At 32.8% G+C, this 14,320-nt stretch overlaps 1 protein-coding gene across 8 annotated transcripts; it reads left to right on the top strand.

Moving 5' to 3' along the window:
- The first annotated feature begins 8,766 nt into the window (after positions 1 to 8,766).
- Positions 8,767 to 13,241, top strand: LOC133692706 (filament-like plant protein). 8 transcript variants are annotated; one of them, XM_062113819.1, is made up of 6 exons: positions 8,768 to 9,237; positions 9,350 to 9,412; positions 9,925 to 10,102; positions 10,653 to 10,848; positions 11,150 to 12,531; positions 12,649 to 13,241. In XM_062113819.1, exons 3-6 carry the CDS (start codon positions 9,992 to 9,994, stop codon positions 13,054 to 13,056), a joined length of 2,097 nt encoding a protein of 698 aa, XP_061969803.1. In that variant the 5' UTR covers positions 8,768 to 9,237; positions 9,350 to 9,412; positions 9,925 to 9,991; the 3' UTR covers positions 13,057 to 13,241. The 8 variants fall into 8 exon arrangements, with proteins under 8 accessions (XP_061969807.1, XP_061969806.1, XP_061969803.1 ...); XM_062113825.1 differs by lacking the exon at positions 9,350 to 9,412 and having other exon boundaries at positions 8,771 to 9,237; positions 12,649 to 12,808; positions 12,908 to 13,241; XM_062113823.1 differs by lacking the exon at positions 9,350 to 9,412 and having other exon boundaries at positions 8,767 to 9,237; positions 11,150 to 12,498; positions 12,652 to 13,241.
- Positions 13,242 to 14,320: the final 1,079 nt, after the last annotated feature.

Below are 14,320 nucleotides of genomic sequence, written 5' to 3'. Positions count from 1 at the left end.
GTCGGTATTTCCAGGATAAAGAAGCAAAAAAGACACGATCTTTTTTATTTGGAATTTTTTCAAAATCTGTTCTTCTAATATAATACAAGGTATGATCAACATTAATTTTTTATTAATTGATTATTGACAGACGGCGATGGACTATAAAATTCAAGATAGTGAAGATTAATAAAAAAGTGTTGGAAACATAATAAAGAACAATTTCAAAATGCATAAATCAATTGAAATTACCACCATTTACCTATAAAAAATGCTTTTTTTCCGCCAAACCCAAATGCTCAATTTTCTCGTTCAAATTATTCACTTCATCATCCATTCTCCTGTCATCGTTAACCAATCTCCTATTTGTAGCAGCCATTCCTCTCTCACAATCAGTCGATCCCTTAGTAATATTCTTAGCTATTACACCTGCTGCAAGAGCTTATTTAAACGCGGTCGAAATTGTTTTTAAAAATTTTTATTTAAAAATATTTAAAAATATTTTAATTAAAAATATATTTTAACAAGTTTTCATTATCCATGCATATTAAATCTCACCATCCACGTAATATTATTAATAGATATGGATGGAAAGATATTTATGTATGATTGATTAATAAAAACTAAGATATAACACGCCTAACTTCACAGTTGAGAAACAAATTTGATCTAAAACCCTAACAAGAGTGACCGTGCGATTTTTTCCTCGCCAACGCATATTTCACTACTTTTGAGTTTCGTTTATGACATAACCTATACAATTCATAGTGCTTTTGTTTTCATGGCAAATGATACAGACACGACAATAATGCCGGAGCCTCCTCCTTCCAAGCAACGAGCCCGGGCCCCAAAAAGGCAAGCAGGGTAGATCAAACTGTAATCTCTGAGATTAGAAAGTCAGTGATCAGGAACCAATGGAAGCGCAGACAAAAGACACGTCCTAGATTTTTCTCTCGGACCTCACCCTCAAACAGAGAAACTGCCACCCGGTTGGTGGAGACGGCACCACACAGTGTCACAGTCACCCCAATATACCCTCTGCTCTGGCAAAAAGACAGCCCATGCAGAGGAATCTAGAATAAACCCTTGATTTGACACCTTCCATGGATGCACATGCTTCCTTAGAAAAAATGAACCAGCCCACTGTTGACTACTCCATTGGATATATGCCAGGCCGTAGCGTTATTTTTATAGCTGGAATTCAAACAGAGATCATGGAAACAACAGCCTACAGGCCAAAAACTACGAAGAGAGGGCCGAAGGCCTTATAAGATTTCGAGCCAGTAGAACATCCCGAAAACGCCTAGGCCGACACCAAGCTGACCAGCTTCATGCAATAAAACTGGCCCTGTTAAGGAAGCATCTATAATCATTGAGAGGCCCATGATCATGTCACGCAGGAAGGTCGCTCACTCTTGTTACCCTACTGTCCTAAAAAACTAGGGAGCTTCTATAATAAACAGCGAAGCTGTTTTATTTCTTCCTTTTCAATTCAATCTTCTTTTTTTTTTATTTTTATCTTTTTATTTTATTTTTAATTTTTTTTTAATTTCATCATAGAATTTTTTTAATAATCATCTAAGTTGCTTTTTAATCAATCAAGTCGTCTAAATCATATCAAGTCAACTATCATATAATTTAATTTTAAACATAATTTAAATAAGTAGTCGAGTAAAACTTTTTTTTCTCAATTTTATCCTCAAATTTCTTTTTACCTATTAGTCAAATTATTTTTTGACTAGTCAGATTAACTGTATTATATCAGGATAACTTTTGTAATGTTTACTTTTAAATTTGAGCTCGGGAAAAAATTTATTTTTGAGGTTTTTTATATCAATTTTATTATTATTTTTTTAATTTTATTATTTTTTATGCAAATCAGCTGGTTTATTTTTGAAACATCTAGATCAACTAAATTATATTAAATCAACTTTTATATAGTTTAATTCTAAATCCGATCTAGATAAAAAGTCAAGCCATGATATTTAAAAATTAATTTATTATAATTAATTTAATAATAACATCAAATAATTCCTTATAACTTAAATATTTTTTATCATCTTAAAAAAAATTTAATCACGCTCTCATCTTAGTGCGTTATTGTAAACTCAGTATCCTTATCAAGGGGTTTGGAATAATATACAAGTTGGAAACTACAATACATGACAGAAAAAAATCATGTTTAGTTTGTAAGACGGTGAATAAAATTTCTATATTTTTTGGAGACACGTGTAACAAAAAGAAAGAAATAAAATTTTATTCAGAACTATCCTCGTAAGTTTTACAAAATTCTAAGCAACGCCTTTTAATTATCGATATTAGCCATTAATTTTGCATGAATTATTTTTAACCATAGGATTTGTATAAACAAAAAATGTAAACAGTATAAAAGCAAAAATCACAAAAATAAGAAAAACAAAAGAAATGTTTATAAGTGTTTCTAAGTGAAAAATATGCAAGAAAATAAGTAATAGAGAGGATATTTGAATTTACCATTGAATTTTACCTGATTCCGACACCATTAATTAAAATCCAGCATGCCCAAGATTGAAGACAATATTGGTAAATGACGCCTTGTTTAACTTTTGGTTTTTTTTTTTTTTTTTCTTTCAAACTTCCGAGCCTAGAGTCAAGCCTGGCAGGCCTATACCATAGCCAAGATTTGCGTGGGCTCAACTCCTCGCAAAGTTTTTTTTTTATATATATATATATATATATATATATATATATATATATATATATATATATTATTTTATTTTATTTTATTGTTAGTAAAATATGCTGTAAATTTTGTATTTTTATGAGCTATTTTTACGTGCATAAAAGTCATGATTTGTCATTTTTTACTTCAAACCACGATTTTTTTGAGGAAAAAAGGTTTTATATATATATATAAAATATACATGATTTAGTAAAATATATTAGAAAATAATATAAATCATATTCTGGGACCTCATCTAATAGTTTAAGCTTTTAGATTGAGATAATTTTTTGACATAGTATCAGAACCTTGTTAACCAAGTGATCTCGAATTTGAATTTCATCATCTCTATTTATTTGATAAAAAACTAAGTATAAAGTAATGTGGACCTGTGCAAGTTTTAATATTCTGGAACCTAACCTAACAGCTTAAACTTCTAGGTTGAGATAGTTTTTTAACAAAATAGATACAAAGAAAATAAAATACAAGGACTAATATGTATCTATTTTAATTTAAACTATATTTTTTTACTATTAAGTGAAAGAAATATAACTTTATATATATATATATATACACACACACACACTGAACATAACATGTATAATATTAGGTACAGAGATTGGATTTTTTTTATTAACATATATCAATAAAAAATTAAGGAAATATAATTAACGAAAAACATGTCTTTAATTTTACAACCCGAATTAGGGTGTACAAAAAAATATTTACATTAAACAAAATAATAATAGCACAGCAAAAATGTCTCTAAACGAAATAAAACAGGGACATGAATATACGGTTCAAAGGTGAATTAAATTTAAATATATTTTGTCTTGTTTTGTTCTTCGTTATCAAAAAGGCATGCATGTACAAAAATTTTATATACTGCACACCAAATCAAATATAAATCAATTTTATCTCGAGTGTCTCCTCTCATCTTGTCTGATCTTTGTTATATCATCTTTATTGTTTTACATAGCATTCTAAACCCAGCCTAACTCTACACAGGCTTCATGCCTTCAAGGTGTCATGGATCATTCACAGATCTCCTAAACTTCATATTTCAATATCTGCGATAAGCATCCCGAAGTTTTATTGCTCTACAAAAGGCTATGGCGCTGGCGCTAGAATACAGTTGATGACAACCAGTTAGAAAAAAGTTGGAGCAGAAAGAACAATCCCAGCTGCACACATTTTATGAAACAGAAATAAGAAAATTAAACTTTATCTGTGCGCTTAGCATACGACATGTCCGCGTTATGGTATGGGCTCGATCTCTGTCAATAATTTATCTTACTCGCACAACACGGGACAGTGGACAGACACCAACAGCAGAAAGCTGGTGCTTGTGACCTACACCGAGATATGAACGCATCATCTTTTGACTTATGTCATCAATCAATATATAGTACAGACTACTCACGGCCTCATATTAATCATGATCCCATAAATCAACTTATGAAGACCCAACAAACAGCCTGGCATAACATAATTTCAGCCATCGGCGAGAAGAGATGGATGTGATCACAATTTTCTAACTTCTTGACTGATCTGTATAGTTTAGCTTCATTTTCATTTGGCACTTCATTGCACTTAACGTTCGCTGACTGTGTTGCTCTAGCTAGCAGAGAACAGCAAACACCAGTAGTGACGCATTTTATATCGATGGCTCCAACTGTCATTTGAAAAGAAGAAAAATTCATGTACATGCACGTTATGTGGGGCTGCTTTGAATTTTGATGCCCCCTTTTCTTTTTTTTTGGGGGGAGCGGGGGCGGGGTTGCTGCCGTGCTGGTTGGGGTTTCCTCCTCTCTTCCATTTTTGTATCCCTCCGGTACCTTAACCCCAGATAGTTAATTTGCGGTTCTCTCTAGGTTATCATGAGCAGTAAGACCATTGGTTCCGGAAGTTGTCTGCTATAGTGCTATGATTCGTAGCAACGGGAATAAACTTTTAGAGGGGCAAATTTTGCATATATGGGGCCACCTATTAGGTATTATTACACCTCCATAAGCTTTCTAATTTCTTGTTGCTATATATTGCAGACCTTCTCTTTTGTTTGATCATAATCCCCTTGATCTTTAATTTTAACTTTTGCAGCTACCCATTTGTTTAAAATATATGTACCGTGGTAATTATATGAATTTAACCTCCATGCTTGAAGCAAATTGGCGTGGAGATTGACTTGCTGATTAATTAATAACTTTGAACCTTTTTTAAAAAAAAATAAAAAAAAATCTCGTCTGTTTACAATGACTCCCAGCTCGACCTTGGCGTATTCTGTGTTACAAAAGATGCTTTGCAACTACAAAATCTCGTAGTTCACATTATAAATTTTAATATAGTATTAGTTTTTGTATAATTCCAAGGCGAGTAACTTTTTTTTGTTCATATTGTGCTCTTAAAATATATATATATATATATATATAGAAAAAATCTTGAAATATCTATTCACATTTGTTCCTGGCTAGTCTTGGCACTTGAAACTTTCTTTTATTGCCATTGTATTTGTAAAATGTAGCATGGATAAAACCTAAATTAAATTCTAAGATTAGAGAAATTAATAGAGAATAAACACTTTAATATGCTTTGAGAAATTTTAATTTAATAATCTAGTAAAAAAATAATGATTGTTTATATAATGTAAAAACCCAGAATATATACAAAAATAACCAGAAAAATAATTAAAAACAACAAAAACAGTCATTCAATTATTAAATATAAAACTATAATTGTTCTTGTCATGTGAAAATGCGTCCCAGCTTCTTCCCTGATCTTGTCTCATCTATATTGTATATAAACACATACACGAACTTTCACATCATAATTCATTCTACTTGCTAGCGTATATATAGTTGCTAGATATATAATCCTGGTGGAAAACTAGATAAAAAAGCGCACAATTATTCCGGGAAGGGTTAACTTGTTGGGTGGACCCTCGTGAAAAAATATTCGGGCCCTCCCAAATGAGAAGCACATTATATCCGCCGTGGCCTCCTCGACTTTGTCTGTCTTCCACGTGAGTGGAAAGTGTTTGGATTTGACAAGCTCCCTCCATGATTGATGTTGTTGTTTATAACGAAGAAATATACACCAGGACTGGAAGAAAGAAGAGAGATTTTCTTCCCTTCCTGCTTTGCATCGGAGGGGAACTGTGAGGATGAAAGTTGATCAGTGAAAGCCCCTTTTCCCTTAAATGGAAACGAATGCAATTATGAAGGTAAGGGAAGTGTTGCTGATAATTCACAATAATGATCATGTTGATGGCAAAAGCTTGTCTCTTGAGATTTGAGGAAAATCTACTAATTTTTCCATGCAGGAATTTAATTCATACTTGAAATAATAATATATTAGCAAGTAAACCAATCTTCGCTACGGGTATGATAAAAAAAAATTGGAATATAGAAAAAATTAATGCTAATTATAGATAAGAAATAGATGAGATTGTAATATCTCATCTTGGTAACACAGCTCTTTATTATTTATATTTAATTACATGGAAATAATACTTGTTGTGAGATAAATAATAATTTAAATTTCATCAAAACAAACTAATTTAATAGTAGAATCCAACCTTTTCTTATTAGTATCTTTTATTCTAGCAAAGAATATATATTTTTGTTACGTGTAACTCATTTAAAAAATATCAAAAGTAATCATAACACATGCCCGGAGAAATTTGAACAATTCAGGATAATGATAAAAAAAAAAATCTCGGTTTACAACCTTTTTGTCTATTTAACACAAACATTGTTTTTTTGGAAATGCGGGGAAAAACATAGAGGTGTGAAAAAAAAAACATAATTTTATACAAAAACCAAGTAAATCTCAAATAATATTTTATTAAATAATATCTAGGATCATTGCTAATCAATTCATTCTAATGAATTTCAATTAAAATTGATGATTATTGATCGGGCATTTTGAATTTCTTTTAATTACACTAATTTTAAATTAAAAAATATATAAAGGGTAGAAACAGCCAAGTAGTGGGTTGCGACAAGGCTAAGTCTATATGCTTGGCCTTCTATGTGTTTTTGGCTTAGGCCTATTGGTGGAAGATATCCTTTTTATTGAAAAAAAATAAACAACATATTGCATGCATTTTCATAATCTGCTCACTGAAGTGGTGGTCGAAAAATCCAATTATGGGCTCTTCAACCTAAAAGTCAATTTTTACTTAAAAAGATTTGAAAAAAACTATTGAATCCTCAACAAATCAATTTCTCAATCCATAATACCCCTGAGAGTATTTATATATATATAAAATGCAAGATTAAACCAATTTTTTTAGTTTTCAATCCCCAACTATTTTTTTCAACAATACAAATAATAAAAACCATCTTAATGAAACTTTTATTACCAAATAAAACTCATTACCATAAAGAACAAGGTTTTTTATTAATGGAATTTAGACAATTAATTACTTTCTCTCTTTTCTCGTGTTTTTTCTATAATTTTTTCATTCTTCTCTCATACCTAAAGATCTAAATGCTAACGGAACAAAGTTTTGGACAAAAAAAAATATATATAATTGTCAAATTAGAGAGATTAGAATAAAATTTAAGAATAATCTCAAGGAAAATTTCCTCGAAAAAACGCTGAATGAATAGTGTTTTTAATTTCTTGTGGATAATAGATCATATTTTGTATTTTTTGTAAAATCAAATATTAATTTAATGCCAGAGCTTTTTTTTGTACACAACAATAATCAAATAAAAAATAAAAATAATAAATCATCAAGTTGAATTCTTGAGAAAGTGAAACCATGAATTTTTTTTAATAACTATAAAAAATTAAGGGATAGAAAGAGTATCGGAATCCACATTAATCTCGCTTAAAAGCTACGTGGTAGTTTTGCCACACCTTTTAGATGTCCGCTAGTGTGATAAAAAGACTGTAGGCAAACCATATATTAATCAACCCTAAAAATATTTTTGTAGTGACGGATGAATTGATTTTACTTTGTTATTTTTTTTCCTTGTAATTTACTAGCAACGTATTTATGATATTATTATGCACAATAAAAAGTTAATGTTGTATTTGGTTAGTGTCCAGAGATATAAAAAGATGAATATGTAAATAATAACATGTTTTTGTTGAAGAGATAAAAACAAATACATAAAATAAATTTACATTTAAAATAATCTTAAAGTGTATTTATTTACTTTTAGAATAGAAAATACAAAAAATATGTCTTCCTTGTTTTTATTCCTATACAGTAACTAAACTTGTAATAACAAATTAATGATATCTTTTTTTTAATTTAAACTAAATTTTAACCGAGTCAACTATATAATAAACAGTAAAATTAACTTTAAATTAATTTTTTTAAACTTGGTCCGGACTGGAAGCCGGGTAGACCAGATCCTGGATTGAGCTGTGAGTCCGGACCGAATTTTAGACGTGAGATTTGGAATATTAATTTTTTACTATGCCGAGAAACGGTAACATTTTCTCCATGATAAAAGAAACCCGTTTTTCGTATAATGTCGTGGCTTATACGCATTGGATGATCAGCAAGGTGGTCAAAGTCCAAGTATATTTTATTTCCCACCGGAGAAGTTTTCCGTCAATAGAAAAAGAAACATGAAGAAATTAAAAAATAAAACCGAACTTCGAAAATACATGCGCCGTGCTCTCCGAATCGTCAGATGTAAGGATCGGCACACATCTCGAGAAATGGGATCGCAAATTCACAATATCCTCTGTCTCTGGCTTCATAGTTTTTTTTTTAAAAAAAGAGAGATACGAGACCGCAGTAAAGGCCACCACTCCCTCCGGCCTCCCCCCGCTAACGCAACGTTATTATTGGATTCCTCCACAACCCCCAAAAATCCAAATACAAACAAATAAACAACTGTTGGCAATTTTTTTTGTTCAAGAAAAAAAGCTGAAAACGTACAGAGAGAGCAAAGAAAGCATGAAAATGACTCAAAATTCAAAGACAAAGCGACAGAGAGAGCGTCTCTCCAAACTTTTTTTTATTAAAAAATCGAATAATACAAATATATAATCCATTAATCACTATTTGCTACTCGATGGGCGGGAACGAGAGTTGAGCCCCTAATTTCAAACACATTAAATAAAAAATTAGTTATTAATTTCTTATCGTCTGTACCAGACAAGAAAAGCTGAAAAGCTGTTTTTTTGAGGTCTCACACTCCCACTCCCACTCTCCCTCTCCCTCTCCAGTCTTTTTCCTCTTTTGCTCACAGCTCCACATTCACAGTCACATGCACTTCCGCTCCCTTTTTTTTTTCCTTTCAAATTATGTGAAAAACAAGAGAAATAATTTAAAGCGAGAGAGAAAGAGAAAGTAGAGCTAAAAAACAAGAAATAGAAACCCACTTTTCACCTGCCCAGTTAATGTTGTGTATCTTGATATTAATATCTCCTGGCTGACATTCCACAGATTTTTGCAAGAGCTATATTATTGTTTTTTGTTTGTTTTATTAATCCCCGTGTTTCTCAGCAAATCTTAAATCTTGAACCCAATTCCATCTGTTTTGTTTCACATTCATCACTCTGGCTTTTGTTTCCATCTCCGGTCAAAGGTATTTGATCTCTATCTTTCCAACTCTGTTCCTTTCAACTCCACTGTAATTAAATATTATTTTTATGTCTTTGGAATCCTCAACAGTATTTTTGGGTTGTATGCTTTGATAGGTAACCCAAAGTTGGGATCTTTTGAACAGGGTGTACTGGGTTTTTCTTCTTTCTTTTCTCCTTGTGAGTTTTTTTGTTAACAGTTACTGTTTCATTAATACTGGTTCATGTTTTGCTTTGAGGGTTTTTTTTTGGAAGATTCAAATGTTCTTTGTCCGGTGGGTTGTTCCCATTTTGTAACTAAATAATTGGGTCTCTGGTGATTTCTTTGTTATCTGTTCTTACCAGTTCCATTTCTTAACTTCTCCATCCATGGCTGTTGGTCAATTTGTCTCTGTTTCCCGCTGGGGTCCTTAAAGGTGTCATCTTTTGGTGTTGTTGTTGGGGTTGGATGGTTATTGGGTGGATTCAAAGCAAAGCTGATAAAATTAGAAGACAAGTCATCTTTTTGTTTAATGTTTTAGATTGTCAACAGAAGCTGTTCGTTTCTGCATACTGAAAGGGCCTTTTCCTGCCTGCACCTTTTATCCTGCTATACAATATAATTTTTCTTGTGCATCCATTTTTTTGTCTCTGAATTTCTTGCAACTCATGTATTGACGCATAGAAACATTTTTGGTAATTCGGTGCCAAAGATGTACAATTATATGCAGATAAATACTTATTGATGAGATAGCTAGTGTCTGATTGCCATATCTTGCGATGGAAAAGAGGAAATGGTTGTGGAAGCGGAAGTCTTCTGAGAGGAGTCCTGGTGAAACAGACAGTTCGGGGTCAATATCTTCACATTCTGAGAGATTCTCTGATGATCAGGTCGGTGGCTGAATAGCCCTCCTCCTGTGAAATTTTAATATGTTCTGCTCAAGTCTCTAACTCAATCACCATATATGGTCACAAACACCATTATTCATACCTTGGTTCACAAGAGAGTTGCAATTTATTCATAGCGAATCATTCGACCCTCTCGCAAGGTTTCTGTTTTAATTCCATGAGGTTGTCAATCTATTTACTGTTTCAATCTAATCTCAGTAATACAAGTGTTCAACTTGCTCCTGTTTGGAGGCACCTCACATCAGCTAAACACTCCTTCTTTGTAGTTTTGAGAAAGAGAGGATGATGCACTCTTGCTAGGATCCTTGTTCAGATCATTAATTGGACATTTACTATGAGCAGAAAACTCAAAATGTTGCTTCATCTGTTTTCAATTATCAAATAAAACACTGTTGAATTTTTCACTCCAGTGAGAAAAATGGTTGTCGAGTTGCCTTGCTCTTCCTCCATGCGTTGGCTTTTCTATTTTCTCACAGGCTTCAAATTTTTCTTTTTTGAATAATTGGTTTTGCCCACATTCTCATTGTTGAAGCAGGACCCCTCAAAAGCATCTCCTACTGATAGTGCTCAATCACCCGAAGTCACATCAAAAACTATAACTACGGATGAAGATGTCAATGATAGGATTAAGAGTTTGACAGACAAGTTATCAGCTGCTCTTGTGAATGTTAGTGCCAAAGACGACTTGGTAAAGCAGCATGTAAAAGTCGCTGAAGAAGCTGTTGCAGGTATTTAGTTAGATACTAGTGTACAGACTCAATTTCTACTACTTTCTTGTTATATTTTTAAAACAAACCATGTATGTAATACACCATTTTTATATATTCCCTGATTGTTTTAAGACTCCGCATATCCTGAACTAATTGCAAGATCTGTGGATTATTCTTTGTTCTTTTTATTATAAAGGAGTTCTCTCCAAAATGTCATATATAGGAGTTCATTTAAATTCAAATTTCCGATGACATTTTTTGGAACGAAGCATAGCAGCTCTTGCTTTATCCTCTACTAATGTACTCAATGAATTTATAGGCTGGGAAAAGGCTGAGAATGAAGTAACAGCTCTCAAGAAACAACTTGAAGTTGCAATTCAGCAGAAAGCTGGATTGGAAGATCGGGTGAGCCATCTTGATGGGGCCCTCAAAGAATGTGTTAGGCAGCTGAGGCAAGCAAGAGAAGAGCTGGAAGAAAAGATCCATGAAGCTGTGGTACAGAAAAGTCTCGAGTGGGAATCCATTAAATCTGAACTTGAGAACCAGTTTATTGAGCTCAAGACAAAAGAAGCTGCTGCCAAGTCTGAATTCCCTGCTCCGATTGTTGATGAACTGTGCCAGAAGCTTGAATATTTGGAGCAAGAGAATGCTACCCTGAAACTCGAGCTCCTTTCCCAGTCTGAAGAGTTAGAAATCAGAACAATTGAAAGGGACTTGAGCACTCAAGCAGCTGAAGCAGCCAGCAAACAACATTTGGAGAGCATAAAGAAGGTGGCCAAGCTTGAAGCTGAGTGCCGGAGGCTAAAAGCAGCAGCATGTAAACCATCCTCTGTTAATGATCACAAGACTTCTGCTGCGTCCTCAATTTATGTTGAGTCTCTCCCTGACAGTCAATCAGACAGCGGGGAGAAGCTTAATGCTGTGGAGCTGGATGCTCGTAAAGTTAGTTGCTCGGAGCCATACAAGTCTGAACAAAGTTGCTTAGACTCGTGGGCATCTTCATTAATTTCAGAGCTTAATCAATTCAAGAATGAAAAATCTATCAATAGAAATCTCCCAGCCTCTTCTGTCGAAATTGATCTCATGGATGATTTTCTTGAAATGGAACAACTTGCTGCTTTGTCCGAGAATGAAACTGGAACTGATAATTCTAAAGCGGAAGCTGTTATCAAACAATCAGTTGATGATGAAAGCTCATTGAGAGCTGAGCTTGAAGTCATGGCAAAACGAACTGCTGAATTGGAAGAGAAGTTACAGAAGGTGGAAGGAGAAAAGTTTGAATTGGAAGAGAAGTTACAGAAGGTGGAAGGAGAAAAGTTTGAATTGGAAGAGAAGTTAGAGAGGATTAAAGCAGAGATGGATGAGTTGGAGATGGCTCTAAATGAAAGTCAGGACAGGAATGAAGCATCACAACTTCAGCTGAGCGAGGCCCAACAGAAGTTGGTGGAGTTACAAGAGGAGCTATTGTTGACAAATGAATCAAAGCAGCAAATTGAATTTCAACTCGTTAGCATGGAAGCAGAGGCTCGGACCATGTCTGCAAAAGTTAACTCAATACAAGGAGAGATTGAAAAGGAGAGGGTTCTGTCAGCAGAAATCGCACTCAAGTATCATGAACTCGAGGAGGAGCTCTCAAGAAAGAAACAGGAAGAAGAGCTCCAGCAAAATGTAAGCTCAAGTGGTGAACCAAAGATAAAGCAGGTCAATAAGCAATATCATCTGCATTATTTTTTCATTAACCTCTATCATGCAGCTATCTACATTGTAGATAGACTCGTTTTGTGTCCCAAGTTTACTAAATGTTAGACTTGTGTGTAGCAGGAGGACTTTGATGTAGCTGCTAATAAACTTGCTGAATGCCAGAAAACAATAGCGTCTCTAGGGAATCAGCTGAAATCTCTGGCAACTCTAAAGGACTTCTTGATTGACACTGCAAGCATACCAGAGTTCTCTGCTGGAGGATCAGCAATTCCTAAAGGTAATGGAGAACCATGGAAGTTACACTCCAATGAAACATTTTCACCTAAGAGAAATTCCGGTTCTTTGAGAATTGACAATGAGAATTCTGGCCCTGCAGTAAATATAAACGAAGGAGACTCACCCCCATCTGTATCATCGTCAGCTTCATCTGCTGTGTCCTCAAATCACGTCAGTTCTGAGAAGAACCGAAATGGTTTTGCAAAATTTTTCTCTCGAAGTAAGAATGGGATACAGCTAGAAATTTAGCAACGGTTCAAGTAGTCGGAAATTATAAAAACTAAAAGGTAGATTGATGATTTGTTATTTGTAAAATGGGGAATTGGTTGAATGCTGATTAAAAGCTGTTTAATCAGCAGTACTAAATTAGATGGATTTCATTATACATGAATGATGTTCTCAGAATATTAAATCCAAGCAAAGTTTTAAATTTAGACCGCTTGGATTTTGTGTTCATGCTACTCTGCAGCGAAAATGCTCCCGTCAGTCTAGCTTCAAGATTGGTATTTTGAATTCCTGGCATCAACTCTATTATTGCTAGATGGTTCAACTTCCTAAAGTCATTACAGCCAAAGAAGTTATGCTTTCCAGCATTTGGTTTGGCTATGAAAATGAATAAAGAATTTGACTGAGGGTGTGGGTGTCTGCTCAAACAGCATTGGAAAGGGGTAGGAAAGATGGTCACAACTCACGAAGTGGAGTTTTTATTTTGTGTGTGTGTGTGTGTCTATATATATAAGTGTGTCTATATATATATATATATATATATATTTCTTTAGAAGCCAAGTTATAACAAATTAAGTGCATGGTTTTGAGAACGGTAAAAATTGATTTTTAAAATAATTTTTATGTAAAAATATATTAAAATAATATATTATTATTATTATTATTATTTAAAATTTATTTTTAATATTATCATATCAAAACGATTTAAAAATATAAAAAATAATCTGAAACTAAAAAAATAAAAAAAAATAAAAAATATAATTGGATTGAATGTTAAATTTGAATTTAAGAATTGTTAAGAAATGAAATATCAGCAAAACTTAAAATAAATAAATAAAATATTTAAAAATTATTTAAAACATTATCATAACTTTAAAATTAAAATTAAAAATATAATTATAAAACTAAAACAGATCCATTCCAATCGATATTAAATATTATCTAAACTAATTAGATGTAATAAAATTTATTATTTTTTATTATTAGGTGAACTCATCAATTAAAACTATTAAGTAAATCGGTTGATGAAGATTTCATAATTCTAATCTACTAGTCTTCTAAAATTGAAAATCTTTAAAAAATATTCAACCTATCAAAAAAAACCCATCACTTTAATCTTCATGCATACCAATAATTTTAAGCAAAATTAACATTTTATAACATCAATTAAACATCTCAAATCATCCGATAGAATCAAGCATAAAAGCATCAAGATATTACCGTAGAAACCCTTATCTTCAACATTCACTTCTTCTTTCCTTCTTTTTTTTCCTTCTTCCTCTGGTTC

This window comes from Populus nigra, chromosome 4, assembly GCF_951802175.1.
Source record: "Populus nigra chromosome 4, ddPopNigr1.1, whole genome shotgun sequence".
Taxonomy (NCBI): Eukaryota; Viridiplantae; Streptophyta; class Magnoliopsida; order Malpighiales; family Salicaceae; genus Populus; species Populus nigra.
Note: the sequence above shows the minus strand (reverse complement) of the source record. Positions and strands in the feature narration are given on the sequence as shown.